This window comes from Sciurus carolinensis, chromosome 8 (assembly GCF_902686445.1).
Source record: "Sciurus carolinensis chromosome 8, mSciCar1.2, whole genome shotgun sequence".
In the NCBI taxonomy this organism is placed as follows: domain Eukaryota; kingdom Metazoa; phylum Chordata; class Mammalia; order Rodentia; family Sciuridae; genus Sciurus; species Sciurus carolinensis.
The window spans coordinates 80,389,616-80,405,365 of record NC_062220.1 but is presented as its reverse complement, the minus strand read 5'-3'; the positions used below and the strand labels follow the sequence as shown (position 1 = coordinate 80,405,365).

The following is a 15,750-nucleotide window of genomic DNA, read 5'->3' as shown; positions in this document are numbered from 1 at the left end:
TTTTAAATATTTATTTCTGTGATTGTAGTTTATATAACTAGATAATTTGTTTTTTTGTTCTCTTAATTAGATTTGCCACTGATTTACTTATTGTATTGGGCTTTATAGAGAACCAGCTCTTGGATTATACATCCATTTTGCATTTTTATTTTTGTGTTTCATTACTTTTTAAATAAATCTATGACCTTCTGTCTCTTGTTTTCTTTACTATTTTGATTTGCTGTTCTTATATCTTTGTATGAATACACCATTCATCTTTACTTATTCTTTTTAAAAATTAAAGTATTTAATGTTTTGAATTTTCCTGAGAACAACTTTAGTCACACCCATATATTTTGATGTGTTTTGCTAATGTTATTATCAGTCTATGACTAGAGTTTTGCTTTACTTTTGTAGTTAGAATTATTTAGAAGTTTTTCTTAATTTTGCTGTTATTTAATATTTATTTATTTTTTTGTAATGATTTCATATTTTATTGTAGTGTGCTCAAAGATGTTGGCTGATAAAAACAGTTTTCACTTTTTGAAACTGAGTTTTCTGGTTTAAAATATGATTAATTTCTAGAAATATTCCATGGACTTTATATAACAGTATTTTATATATCAAGTGTTACTGACTAATTATATTTGCACTGGATGCGTACATTAAAGCTCTAATCCTCAGTGTGAAGGTATTTGGAGATGGGTCTTTGGAAGATAATTAAATTTAGGTGAGGTCATGACAGTGATCTTCTAAAAAGAGGCCTGGACATTCTCTCTCTCTCTCTCTGACATATGCCACAAGATACATCAAAAAAGTGGCCATCTGTAAGCCCTCTCCAGGTACCAAATCTGCTAGCACCTTGATGTTGAACTTCTCAGACTTATGGATCTGTAGCCATCTTGGAACTCTGAGACCATAAATTTCTATTGTTTGTGTCACCCAGTGTATAGTATTATTCTGAGAGCCAAACAGACTAAGGCATCAAGTTTGTTGATTATGTTTAATTGTTGAGCTGTATTATATAATTCCTATTTACTTTATCTGCAAATATTAACCAGTTGTATTTTAAATTTCTCCTAATATGAACACTTGTTGAAAGAAAATGAAGAGTGCAGAGGCTGGAGGCTAGACTATTAGAAGAAAGATTTGTAGTAGAGATGATATTAACAACTTGCCCTCTAATTCAAGTACCGCTCTGGGGAGCATGCCCAGAAACACTTGTGTCAGAAAGTCAAAATATAATTGAATTTTGTGGATGTTACTGTTTGATGTTGATATAGCCTGAAAGGGGAAAGAGCCTGGATTAAGACCCTGAAATCTCATGGATGAATAGTAGAAAAGGAACTAGATGAAAGTGTTACTGGGGATATGGAAATGTTTAAGAAATTGGGGATTTTGGAAGGAGTCTAGGGGAAAACCTAGGTCAGCTTATATAGATCAGAAAAACTGGGCTAATGAACCTTAGAATAACAGAAAGAGAAAAAAAAATCATTAAAGACAGTTGAGCAATCATAGCATTAAAAAGCTCTATGTCAACAACAGAGATCCCTGTGAATGTCTTAGGGAAGATTTTAGTGAATATATTGAGTTAAAATTAGGTGAACAAGAGCATATCATTTTGTTTCTCTCCCTCTCTAATAACTCAACAACACGATTTTTTTTTTTCATTTGAAGGTGGCAAGAGCTGTAATCTCACTAACCTAATTACTTTCCTTTTTGTGTACACCCTTTCACCTTTCCAACTGCTGCTCGTATATGTTCATACTGGGCTGTGTCATTGTTTTATCTGATGAAGAGCACAGTTTTAATTGGAAGCTGGGAACATGCCTAGGGCCAAGAGTGAAGTGGACTTTGTTTTTCTGGTAACCAAAGAGTCAGGAAGAAATACTTGAGCATTTGGAATGGGATGAGGAGTATGTCAAGAATGATTATTCAAAAAATTAATGACAAGATATGACCACCTACACCAAAATAATGAAGCCTTGAAAGTAATTTCATACTGATTTAAACCAATTTATCTAATCGAGTGGTGCATACTTGTATACCTTGATTTATCTGCTGTATGTAGTTTCTACACTGGAATTATCTGGAGGAAATGAATACTTTCCAGAGGCCTACAAAATGTGTCAAACGGTGGGACCCTGCCTGATGGAAGAGGAAATACTGGAGAATAGGAGCAAGATATACATTAATGTCAAGGATCATCACAAAGCTGGCCAAGGTAATTATGATAATCGTGACTTAAAGTTCTGTGTTTAAAAGTTCATCATAAAGACTTTAAGTACTTAGTTTAATTAATATCTCCTGCTAATTAATCAATCAATCAATCCAATAAATATTTATAGAGTTTTTACTACACGCCTGCACTCTGCTAGGAATGGGAGAATGAGTACAGTAAAGCATATTCCCTTCCTGCAGTGGAGAAGGAATACAATTACCTCACACTGTGATTGGATTATAGGGTCGGAACACATACTAACTACATATGTTCTTCAGATTTGCATAGTGTCTGAGGTCACAGAGCTAGCTAGAAGCATGATAAAACCCAGAATTCTGATTTCTTGATTCTTTTTTTTTTTTTTTTTTTTTTTTTGCAGTGCTGGGGATCGAACCCAGGGCCTTGTGCTTGCAAGGCAAGCACTCAACCGACTGAACCGACTGAGCTATCTCCCCAGCCCCCTGATTTCTTGATTCTAAGCTCACTGTGATCTCTTCAATAAAACTGCCTGCTACATAATGTTAAATACAAGCAAATTATTATGAACTGTAATTTCAACTTAAGAATCATCATAGGTTTATGTGAAAATCACCACACCTGGACGCAGCTGGATTGACACTTCTCCTGGTGTCACTTGAGTGTTAATTTCATTTTCACTTGGTATGATTACACGCACAGATGGATATTCTATCGAATCAATCGAGCAGCCTTTGCTTATTAAATTGGAAACAATATCACAACGTTCGCTTCTTGATCCACCTGAAATAAAATCCTGTTTAAAAGAAGGAAAATCACTGATGTTTTTAGCACATACAATCTCAGTTATAACCAAAGAAAACCTATACATAGCAAATATTTCAAATAAGCCATTTCCAGTGCAGAACAAATTATGCAACTGTTTAAATTAGTTGCATGGTTCCAATAAGAGCACTGGTATATTTGTCATAAATAAAACTTTAATTTCTAAATCTCATTTTAAAAGAATAAAATGAATTATTAAAGAAGAGATTGAAACCAAGCACTTTAAATGTTAACTGATCACTGTAAAATTATACCAGCTTAATTCTTTCTAAATATTTTACTTTAGAAAGACAGATCCAAAAGAAAATTCAGCCAAAGTAGGCCACTCATTGGTTCCAAATGTGAGTCTTGGTTCTCAAAGAACTCAACTGGTATGTTTATTATATACTGTTATGTTTGGAATATGAAAGCAAGTCCTTAGAAATCACAAGCCTAATTAAATGCCAAAAATTCACAAAAGAATAAATTAGAAATCTAATTTCTTAGACCATAAAGTCATCTGCCTCTTATAGACACAAAAGCCTGTAAACAATTGAGTAAACTAATGGACATGCTCATGATGAGGTGGAGAGAGAGAATATTGCAGATTGAATTCTCCTGACTAAATGTAAAATTTACACTATCATTCAGCCTTAAGTGGTTGAGAGTTATCTAAGAGACATGCAATAAACTTGGAATTAATGGAATAACCTAATAATTTATCCTGAGGAAAAAAGATTGATATTTTTATTTTTCAGTACTCATTTGGGATTTTTTTCCTAAAAATGGAAAATGTATTGAAAGTGTGGAAATATGTCCCAATATTCACAATATTGGTCTGAGTTATTTGGGATATTTGCTTACATATGAGTTGGATATTTGCTCAGAGATATTCCCAGCAGTGGCTCTATAGATTCATCATTCAATCATTTCTCCTTTAATTAAGATGATATAGAGAATTGGATTTCTAATCAATTAATCACTCGGTTAAAAAATATTGATTGGATACTTACTCAAAGTCAATAGTTTGTTAGGTGCTAGAGTAATGAAATGGAACAGAGCAAGGCAAATAGAGTCCTCATCAAAGTCAACTGACTGTAGGTGAATTCACACATTAAGCAAGTAAATTTATTAAATAAATATATGTTATGAGAATTAAATTTGGGAGAAACACAGAATATCACATGGTATGGAGAAAGGGATCATCAAGTTTAAATGGACATTGAGTATTGAATATGAGGTCACTAATTATAAACAGGGACAACCCTGGCACTGGTGAGTAATTAGATATGATGGTGGTAGGTGATATAACAACATTCATACATTCCTTTCTCAATTAGAGCAGGGCATGGCAAAGTACAGTCAGTGAGATGATCCAGTCTTTGGCCTGTTTTTCTATGGTTTAAGTGCCAAAAATGCTTTATACATTTTAAAAGGTTGTAAAACAACAATAAAAGCAGAATGCGTGATAGGGATGGTGTGTGGCCCACAGAGACTGTTTACTATGTGGTCCTTTCTAGTGCTCATCCTGAATTAGAGCCTGCTCCGTCTAGTAATACATGCATTAATGAAAAGACAAAAGGGAATGTGTCTTTCTTGCCAATCAAAATCTCCAGGTGTCATTTGATTAGCTCATTATGGAAACAGAAACATTCAATTTGCTTTATTGATTAACCCTATACCAGAAGTTGAAAATTGCCAAAGCCTTAGTTTCTTTTATCTGAATTTATTCTATGTACTGTTAAAACTTAGAGGTACTGTGTGTGAGATGGCATTTGTAAACAACATGGAGTTACCTGGAGAGAGGTGGCAAATAACTGCTCTAGTATGTGTCACATTCTTCCCAAGATCCCCAGGGTAAGTGGGGGACCCCATTTCTCCTGAGTGGGGGATACTGAAAGTATAGGAGGCTTGGCACACGTGTGCTTGTTCATGTGTTACATGACATGTTAGAGATGAAGACCACATGCATTTTACAGATGTAAAAACCCAAGACTTCAAGTCATGAAAAGGAAATAAAGTACAAATAGCTTTAATTTTTCTTTTAAGCCAGTCAGAGAATGTCATTTGTGCATAAAGAATAGAGAAGAAAGGAGAAGGTGTCATTTACTGTAACTATACATCAGTCTATGCCATGTGACCTTTAAATGTCAAATAGTTTTGCTGAAATAGGCAAAATGGTCTCGATTATTTTGCAATATCTGAATCAGCATGGCTGTTTTTATCCCACTGTAAAAACTAAGTCAGAAAAACATTGCCAATTGGCCAATTACGTTTGAAAAGGGAAGAAAAGACCGTGGCATCAAACTCAAGAATGGAATGTTGTTCCTGCCCATTGTGGCCTACTTTTCACTTTGTATAAAAGAAAAGCAATTTGAAACCACACCCTTTTAATTTTTGGTATTCTGTGTCATTTTAATTTCTTCAAATCCTTATGCTTGACTTCTTCTACAAGAAAAACAAAAGCAAATTCATAATCTAACTTTCTAAAATGCATTCGAGATGAAAAGGCCAGGTTGAAGTTAACCCTGGCAGGCTTTTTATCAGTTGTAACTTTCATCTGTTTTAATGTAGTATTCTGGTGATAAAAATAACACAAGTTTTTCCCCATACTAATGTCTTGAGTCTTTTTGACTGCCAAACATGGCAACCTGCACAGAAATGGAAAAATTCTATCATCTTCCTTTTGACAGCAAATGACCTTCATATCATATTTTAGAATAACTATGCTCCACAGTTACCTTCTAAGCTTCTGGCTGTGCTGTGACACTCTGTATCAGACTAGCAGCCAGGGGAGGAAGATAATTCTTCAAAACTTAACACGTCTTTCATAGATATTAACAAGACACATGAGGTATTAAACCTAATACTGATCAGGTTCTTTCTATCCCAATTATTTTCTGATTACTTTCATGTAGCATGGGAAAAAAAGGAGAAAGTAAAAGACATAGAATGGCAGATTAACATACTACATAAGAATGCAATTCAACTGAGTACCCCCTATTTTGTTGTTGTTGTTATTGTTGTTATTTTTACTTTCTACCAGCCTTGAAAATTATACAGGCCAGGCTTATTTTATTATTATTTATGTTCTCATCATAAACAGGGGGAAAAAGAAACAAAAACAAAAACCTCATTCTTCCTTTTCCCCTCAGTTTACTGGCTGAGAAATCAGAGACATCAGTTGCATCTATGCCAAAATGATGAGTGACCTTCCAAAATTCAACAATGCTTTCTGTCTCCTGATGATGTTAGGCCAGCCTTCAGGGAGTGGACAGCTCCTCCCGCAAGTCTTGCCAACATTGGTTGAGTCCTAAGGCTGGGTGCTTGCCCTGAGGTTGCTATCAATACAGGCAATCATCCCAGTTTTCTAAGCCTCACCAAAGCCCTACAGAATCATGACTCCTATTTCTTAAGCAGTACCTGTGTGCCACACATTGCTTTAATATGGCCTCAAAGACAGTAAGGCAGGTGCAATTACTATTCCCAGTTTAGAGGAAGGGAAAACTGAGGTTCAAAGTGATTATCATATCCAAGTTTACAGTTAGAAACTGGAGAAACTAGGATTTGAATCCAGTTTAGTCTCTCTTTAGAGCCTATTTTTCGACATATAAATCAGACTACACCACATTGTACAGAAAAAAATTTGGTGACATGAACAGTCAAGTGAATTTCTGAACAATTTTTCCCTGAGGAGTCCATCGGAGGGTTTGCCCATGGTGGGCATAGGACACTCCCCATCCCACCGCCCTGGCAGCCACCTTCCTTTCCCTTAGCTTACCTTCCTCCACCTTACTACCCATCCCTCTAAATACCCCAGATCCCTCCTTCTGTGACAGGACTGACTGTTTTCCCAGAGTTGTGGGTTTTCTGAAATTCTGTGCTAGTTAGAACTATGAGATGGAGAGGGGCTTCCTCCAAAACTTGATGCTCCAGTTGGCTGACAAATGGGCTTCAGAACCACCTTTGAGAGTTCCTCCAAACACCCTCCTGAAAGCATTGGAGGTCAGGTGGGAAAACTTCAGGGTTCTAAGGATCTTTCTTAGTGAGGAAGTAAGAATCTAAAATAGCATGTTGCTTAGGGTCAGAAACATTCTAAGACAAAGAGAAACCTATAAGTAAACTTCAAGTTCAAGGTTACAGAGATGAAAGAGAGACTCAGAGAATGAAGTGAAGTCTGCTGATCTTTGGCTCGTAAGAAGCCATGAGATTGCACCCCGAAACTGGAATTGTCCTGTCTGTGATGTTGCTTGGCTCCATGGGTTGTGTGAAGCCTAGTTCAGGAATGATTTCTAATCTTTTCACAGACAGAGCCCAGAGTGCAGGTGGGAGCTTCAGGCTATCAGCCAGAAAGGTTGATTTACAGACATGGCTCTGTCTTGTGTACCCCTCCCCTGCCTTTATCTTGATTTGCTTCATCGAAGAAAGTTAGGCCCACTATACTTGATTACTTTTTCCTGCTGGGAGACGCCTTAGGACAAGCAGTAACAAGAGAAGGTGGAAAGATGATGGTAAATACATTTGTTGAGTTTATTCAGAGGAGATCAAAGGCAGAGTTTTATCTCCACATCAAGCAAAAGACCCTTATTAAAACCTTATCCGCTCCAATTCCCAGGTGCTACATAAGTAAATATAAAATTGCCTAGGCAATCTAACAACAAAAGAAACCCCAATGTAGCAGACCACTTCTTTACATATATACAGGTAGTTTTGATTAAAGATAATTGACCAAAGGGTAAAAACTTTCAAAACAATTTGAGAGTCAAAAAAGAAGGAATACATTATAATTATTATAATAAGAATTTTGTCATTAGAATTTTTTCTCTTGTAGAATGTAGACACTAATTTTGAACAATAAACATTTTCTGAGTTATTCTCTATCCCACAGAACTTAAAAGTACCTCATATTTCATGAACAAGGTCACATGTCAAAAGCATCACATTTTCCACATGTAACCAATAAATTCATGTACAATGTCAAGAAATGAAGCAAATTACTTATCTTCAAGTAGATCAAAGAAAAACAAATGAAATGGACTGATAAATTAGCTTGCTTTTCTTTAGCAAGTATAAGCTAACGGTCCAACTTGAGTATACAACCTTATATCTCAAGCTGTAGCAAGAATTTCACACCAAAGCCTATGGAACTATCAAAACTTATTATCGGTGTTTGCCAATTCTTTCTATAGAACAGATGGAAAACATAAAATGATTTTCACTTCATTTCAAAATTACCAAAATTTTCCCAATAAAAAGTTATATCTGATTTTATATCAGCCAAATATGCTATTTCCAAGCATAAAACCAAATAAAAATTCCCTGTCAGCATATCTTTATATTTCCTGATGCACCTTTATGGCAAAGAATATTCAGGCAATGAAGTCATGCTAGAAAGAAAGTCAACTGTGATGAAAAGAAAAACAAGGAAGAAAAAGAAGAAAAAAGGCACACCTCTTGAACACACCATCCACATTCTGGACCCAGCGCAAGGCACTTGGCACACGACACTGCGTCTGAAGATGCACATCTATTGTCTTCTGCAATGGAGGATAAAATGAACTGTTATGGTTGATCTCTTATTAGGAAGTGTAAGCAATTCAAACCAGAAAGGTTTTGAAAACTTAAGTTAGATGACCTTTGTTTTAAATACATGACATCAAATAATGTATATTTTCTTTAGGAACAGTTAACCTGGTAATTGCAACTATTAGATACCTGAATAGGTATTACTTATTTTTATAAGGTTGGGAGAAAGGAGGTGATGGAAATTTATTTTAGTCATATTTTGTGGTTTAGCTTGAAGTCTGCTGCAGTAAGAGGGGATCCTCCAAATTTTTTAGTATGTTGAAAGTCTCATTGTATTTCCTATTCTCTGAACCAAGTAGATCTTGGCAGGGAGATTCTAGAGTTATTCTTATAAAAATTAGCATATACAGACATAAATCACAATGTATATAGCCATGTTGAGTAACAGTGAATGAAGTTTCAGAGAAATAATCTTGATGAACATTTAACATAGTTAAAATGGAAATTCTGATTGTGTCAGTATCAATTTTTTTTTTTTTTTTGGTGTGAGGAATATCAGAGTCAGACACAATGGCATGACTCAGTATTTTATAGATGGTCAAAAAAATATGAAAGAAGTAACGTGGTCAAAAGTAAAGCGTCAAAATGAATGAGTTGTTTTAGTTAACCCAATTTAATTTCTCAGGTTGGATCACTTAAAGATCACGTACAATTCACTTTTCCACAGATTCCTGGGATGGGCAGGGCTGGGGAGGAGGACACCCTTAAGGATGGGTCCTGGAGGCAGTGACATCTGATACCACTTTGCCATCTTATTTTGTTTCCCCTGATCTATGTTTATCTCTTTAAAATCTGTAATAGGAATTAAAGAAAACACACGTGCACCCAGATGTGTGGTTCTGTGTATATACCCACACATTGACATGGTCATTTAAAAAGGAATAGGGATCATTCCAACTGGCTTCTATTTTCCTTCTCTTTCTCACCTTTCCCAACATTCTGAAATCCAGGGTAAAAACAGTTTTGCCTTGGATGTGGCACAGTGTGGGTATCAGCAGTGGTCTGCAGAGAGGTGATAACCAGCAACAGTAGGCACCCCTCCCTGTATGTCCCCAGGGCCTGGTTTGGGTTAAGTGAAGCATCCTTCCCTAGAACCCCTGATGTTCTGCCATTTGCTGTCTGTGTCCCCTCCTATCCTTTGTCCTTGGCTTTATATCGCATTGTTATTATATATTGTATTATTACACATTATCTAAAAATCCTTCACTGCTCTTTCCAGATGTGGCCTAGAATTCCAAGAACTAAAATTTACTATTGTTTACAGTTAATTCACTAGTTTAGTTAATTCACTACCAGCATGCCCACCTAAGTGTGAAGGCTCATTAACCTAAAAATCTTCCATCTGGTTTAATTGCAAAATGTAAAATCTGCTTACTCCTAAAAATATTCAGAAGAGTGAGATATCTTTTCAGTTTTGTTCTAAGAAAATCAATATAGGTCTAAAAATTGGGCATTCTGGCAGAGTTCTAAGATCTGAGCGTGTATACCAAAAATATAAGTTAAAATTCAGTCTCTAGGGCCATAGTATTAAGAGTGGGGAGCTGGAGGAGGTGATAAGACCTGAGGCTCCTCGCTGGTGAATAGGACAGGCCTGAGACAAGAGGCCTCACGCATATCCAGCCTAAACCCGTTGCTCTTTTGCCATGTGAAGCCAGAAAGTCCTCATCAGACTCTGATTGATAGTCTTCGTCTTGGACTTGCCAGCCTCCAGAATTGTAAGAAATCAATTCCTATGAGGTTCGGCAATGTAGCTAAGTGATAAAACACTTGTCTACCATGCATGAGGCCCTGGGTTCTGTCCCCAACAACACACACACACACACACACACACACATACACACACATACACAAAGTAAATAAAAATAAATTTCTGTGGTTTATAAATTACCCAGTGTTTAGTATTTTTTTTACAGCAACATGAAAGGACTGAGACATAGATATAACCTGATTTTTACAAGCTGTTGGCCTTGACTCAAGTGGATCATGAAGTAAGAGCTATTTCAGTTCACCAAGCCTCTCACTCAACAGGTAGAGCTTTCTTGTCAGTGATGAAGAATGCAGTCTCATGGAAGGGAAGCTGCTAAATCTAAGACTCTAATGGTTGTAGGATTTTGTCCCAAGTTAATCCAAATTCAAACTCAGGTTGGGCTCCTACTCTGGTAGCACACATGACACATAACAAATTTATAAGGGCAAAAAATCTCTCTTCTTTAAAAAGTTCTAGTGCCAACTTCTGTTCTTAAACTTCAGACAACTAAAGATGTTGACTGAGAGGGATGGACACTTCAGTCCTGTCAATACTTCCCAGGTTCTGAGGCTGACATTTCTCAGAGTCTACATAACTACAGGGGGAAAAAAATCCCATAAATGGATCTGGAAGAGGCAGATCTTATGGTTCTGCAGAACTGGAGGAAAGCCATAAAATGAACTCCATGGGAACAGTGTCAAACATTATTTCTGGAGAGTGTCATGGTTACATTTCACAGAAGACAAGCTAGATACACTTTGACAGGCAGAATTTTAAAGGTTTTCTCTTTAATTTTAAAATATGTAAGTGAGTAAAATACCTAACATGCAAATATCACATCAATTATAGCAATTCTCATCACTGAATGGGCAAAGCATTATAAATGGTATCAGCACATACTAGGAATCTCTCTCTCTCCTCTCTCTCTCTCTCTCTCTTTCTCTCCTGCACACACACACACCTTTCTGTGAGAGTAGAAATTGAAGCATACACATCAACAACAAAGCACAACTGCTGTTTACAGACACTGGCAATTTGTCATCGGCCTCACTCTGCCCAGCTCATTTGCCCTCTCCCCTCTGATGCAAGAACACAGCAGGAAGGCGCTTTCCCGTAGTGGTTTCCTAGCAGCCCTGGACACTGCCCCATACCTCATTAGAGCATGTGCCTGACGTTCTTCTTCCCATTCTGTGACTGTAGTTGCTACATGTTTACCATTTATCCATGGATGTTGAACTAAGCACCCCATTCTTCATATTCTACCATCGCATTTTTATGAAGTATAATTTTTATTGATCCTTATGAAAATTTGTAAGGACTGGAAGTAGAATGAAAATGTTTAAAACCACCAATCTTCAAACCTTCTTTTGTGCTCATTCGTTTTAGCCCTCAGTCCCTCAGGAACCCGATGTTATTAAAAATGTGCTGCCTTTGCAGAATCTGTAAAGGATTTGACAGCTTATTAACAACAAGTGCATGCGTTCTGAATGATTCTATTGCTTGGTCTATGAGCTTGGGAGCAAGGATGGGAGGTTTGCTTTTTCTCCTTATGTTAAAACAGACTGATTAGGCAGCCTTGCTAAAGGTCTACGGGGAAGGAACTTCCAAACCTCCATAGCACTGCTACTTATCAGCCATGTGCTCTTAGGTTACTACTTAAAGTCTCTAAGCCATCATTTCCTCCACTGCAACATAAGGCTAACTACATCCACACCAAACTGCTAATATGCAGGTGACGTGAGACAAAACATGACAAGCAGAGTGCTCAGGGCATAGTAGGCTTTCAGTAAAGAAGCCAGCATATTTTCATTATAATAACTCATATATATATATACATACAAGTATGTATGGATTGCCTATTTGAGGGTATGTGTGTGTGTGTGTGTGTGTGTGTGTGTGTGTGCGCACTTAGTTCTAGGTTCAGAAAAAAGTTATATGTCTTTAAACTTGTAGTAAATATAATTTGCTGTCCTTAATGTGAAAGTCTCTTGGTTCCTAAAAACAAAGTTGGAAATATATAACTAGTATATAAAAATTGCTATTATGTAAGAAATTATTGCATTTAGTTTAACTGTTTAAAATGCAAGGAAGTTAAATAAACACATATCAGGCTGATTTATTACAAACACAGTTTTGGCATCACACTGAAAATCTCTTAGAATACCTTCATTTTATTTGCATTTTGCCATATAAATATTGATTGAAATGAATTTCAAAAAAATTTAAAAATTTTTTCCCAGAATCAGATGTGTATGACACATGTGAAATGGTCTCTCTAACTGCCAGTCAAAAATCTTATAAATAACCAACATCAACACACTACAGTACACAAATATCGGCAACTACATATTCATGATTCATGTTTAGATATTCTTTGTTTTATGTAATGCAATTTATTCATATTATTTTGTAAATATTTAATATATGGAAGTGAGAATAAGCAAATGCACAAAGCAAAAACAAAAACAAAAATCTCCAAAACAACAACAAAAAATCAATATTTCTGTGTTTGGATGGGGATCTGTCCATAAGCCAATGACCAGATCAGTGGATATTATAAAGTTATAAGAAACATTTCTTGTTTTTTTGTTGTTGTTGTTGTAAATCTTTATAACAAACTTCCAATATAACTTAAAGGATATATACAGTTATCTGGAAGAAGGAACAAATAAGACTGATAAAGATTGTATTCCCTGATATTTAGAACCAATTAGATTTTCCTATTACTATTAGACAGAATGATTTGTGAGAAATGTATTTTTTCTAGGCAGTAGCCCTTTCTTGGTTGATCTTACTAAACAAATTAAACTCACATAATTGCATAAAGCTACTTCCTTTAAAAAAAAAGTAAACACTTAACAAAGAATACATATTCTACTTTGATAACAGTTGAAAATAGACAAATTGACCGCACATACAACGGTAAGGTTTAAAGTGTAACTTTGGATTTTTTTTGTTTTTTCTCTATATACATGTACATATAATTAGGATGTTATAGAATATGTTCATATATATATGGCAGTTATATATATATGTTCATATATATAACATATATATGTATATATATTCATATATATATATATATATATAAATAAAATCATGGTCCTCTAAATATAGTACCTGATTTTTGAAGTTCTTTTTTACATGGAAGTTTAATATGTGCTATCATTTGATATAAAAATTAAGACAAAGAAATGTATTCCATTCTAATTACCCTTACCAACTAATTCTAAATTTTGGTTTGAAGTTTCCTGAAGCTTCCTACAAAAATAAAAGGAGGGAGTAGGTGGTTAAACCACTTCTTTGAAAATCAGACACAAGTCAAATTTAAATAGGGATTCAGTAAAGGGGCTAGGAAGAAAGGAGGAAGTGTGGAAAACTCATTGGAAAAGTTGGGTGTGAGTAGGGAAACTCTGAGGAGCTAAAGAAGATAGAAGACCAGCAAATGAGCACATGGGATGTTTTCTCCAAACAAAGGAGCAAAAAATCCACACAACTTCTTCCATTTTTCCTTTTCCTCTGGGTTTATCCTTGTATTTTATAAATACATAACACAAACCACATTATTTCCTAGCATTTTTCACTTGCTGTTTTATTTGGTATTTAGAACATATGGGACAAAATTTTACTGGCAAAGAAGAGTAAAAAATTACATAATACCTGTGATGAAATTTTAGCTACTAAAATGATTTCTGTGCAATGAATGTGTGTTTCAACTGTGCCCATAAAGAAGTAGTTGAAAAATTCACCTTGATATTTGTAGTTATGGTCCTAAGTTATGGATTCAGAAAGTACTACCCTCTATAGTATCATCCAACAAATTCCTACTGTTTAATTAATTTCAAACTTGTAGAAAGTGACCGTTCAGCCCATAACAATGAAAATGAGTATCTTAATGGTGAAAATTATTTTTTTCTGAATAATTTCAACTCTTTTTTGACTTGAAAAGGCATATAACAGCACCTATGTTGAGTGAAAGTACAATTTGGGTGCTTTTTTTTCCTTGTCTGAGAGCTGTTCCATGGATTAGGTTTGGCAGTTTGAAGGTGCATTTGAAGGAAAGGAGATGGCATAATGATAGTCAACTCCTATATATCAGTTTAAGAGAAAGGTGAAGGAACAAGAAAATTGTAAGAAAAAATAATTATCAGAGGAAGAACTTGAGATAGATTCTTTGCAAGTGATTTATTAAGAAAGGAAGCGAGGTAAGAGGTTAGGAAAGGACAAGGCAAAAAAGCAAAGAAGTTGGAGCAACTGAAGTTGGCCCAGTCCTACCCCGGCTCTGAGTACAAAAGACCCCACAGAGTTCTCCCGCCTTGAGGCAAAGTGACCTGGATTTAAACCCTGATCTGTGTGTTACTGGCTCTAGGCAACTGGTGGAGGGTAGAGTGGCACTGGCCTCCCAGATACTTCTGAGCAATGTGGCTCCTTTGGGTGGAGGGCAATTCTTTCGAGAAGGTGGCAGCTGTTGGCCGTCAGCAGCCATCACTCAGAGCATCTGGGGATGGGTGTGCCTGCCCTATAAAATAAGTCTGGGTGAACGCCAACACCATCTACTATAATGGTCTACCCCAGAAAGTGATAAACGACCAATGTATTGTGGCAGAAATTGCTATTTGCCCGCCTGTGCTTTTCTTCACTGACAGTACCCTAGATTTATTGAAGATGGCACTGAGAGGAACTAAAATGCCACAATCCCCAACTTCTCTTGCAACAGTAGTGGTTGTATGATTAGATCTAGTGACTGGATGAAGCCGGAAGCTGCTTAATGGGGCTTCTGTGAAAGCACCTCAAAAAAGAGTGTTTTCGTCCTTTGTCTGTCTTCCTTCCTTCTGCCAGGAACATAGATATGATGTTTCAAACTGCAGTACCATATTTAGACCTGAGGGAATTTGTCTTATGGAAGCCAGTGGGAAAGATACAGACACCATGGGGTTGCGGCTCTCCCAGCGCACTGTCACTCAGAACTGCCTAAGGGGAAGAAGAAATTTTACCCCAATCCTATTTAATCTACTGCTTTTCAGAACTCTCTTAAATCTAGCAGATTTAAACAATGTCTAACTATAAATTTTCATCTGAGTTTTAATAGATAATAAGAGAGTGACAAACAGAATTCTGGTTAATGGTTTTTAAAACATTTGTTAAGCCTAACATTACTCTATGCGGATCAGACCATGCATACTAAAGAGATTTAATTTTTAATGTTTTGTTAGTCTGTTTTTCCTTGGAAAACGAAGATTACTACACTATCGGTTTCTGGCCCAAAAGGAATTTAAACTCATTTTCTTTATCTCCCTATTATATGAGCCTCATACCTTCATCACACTCAGAAAAAAATGTAATGAAAAAATGACATTCTATTTTGAGGTTAATTTGGCAATTTAATTCCTGAGATTTTTCTAGCTCTTGACTACTTACATTTTTAAATGATGTTCAT

At 35.9% G+C, this 15,750-nt stretch overlaps 1 protein-coding gene across 1 annotated transcript in view; it reads right to left on the bottom strand.

Moving 5' to 3' along the window:
* Nucleotides 1-15,750, bottom strand: part of Itgb8 (integrin subunit beta 8) — an 86,670-nt gene that overhangs the window by 45,196 nt on the left and 25,724 nt on the right. Inside the window, 2 exon segments of the mRNA XM_047560822.1 lie at nucleotides 2,798-2,972; nucleotides 8,432-8,517. Coding sequence (XP_047416778.1) covers nucleotides 2,798-2,972; nucleotides 8,432-8,517 — 261 coding nt within the window.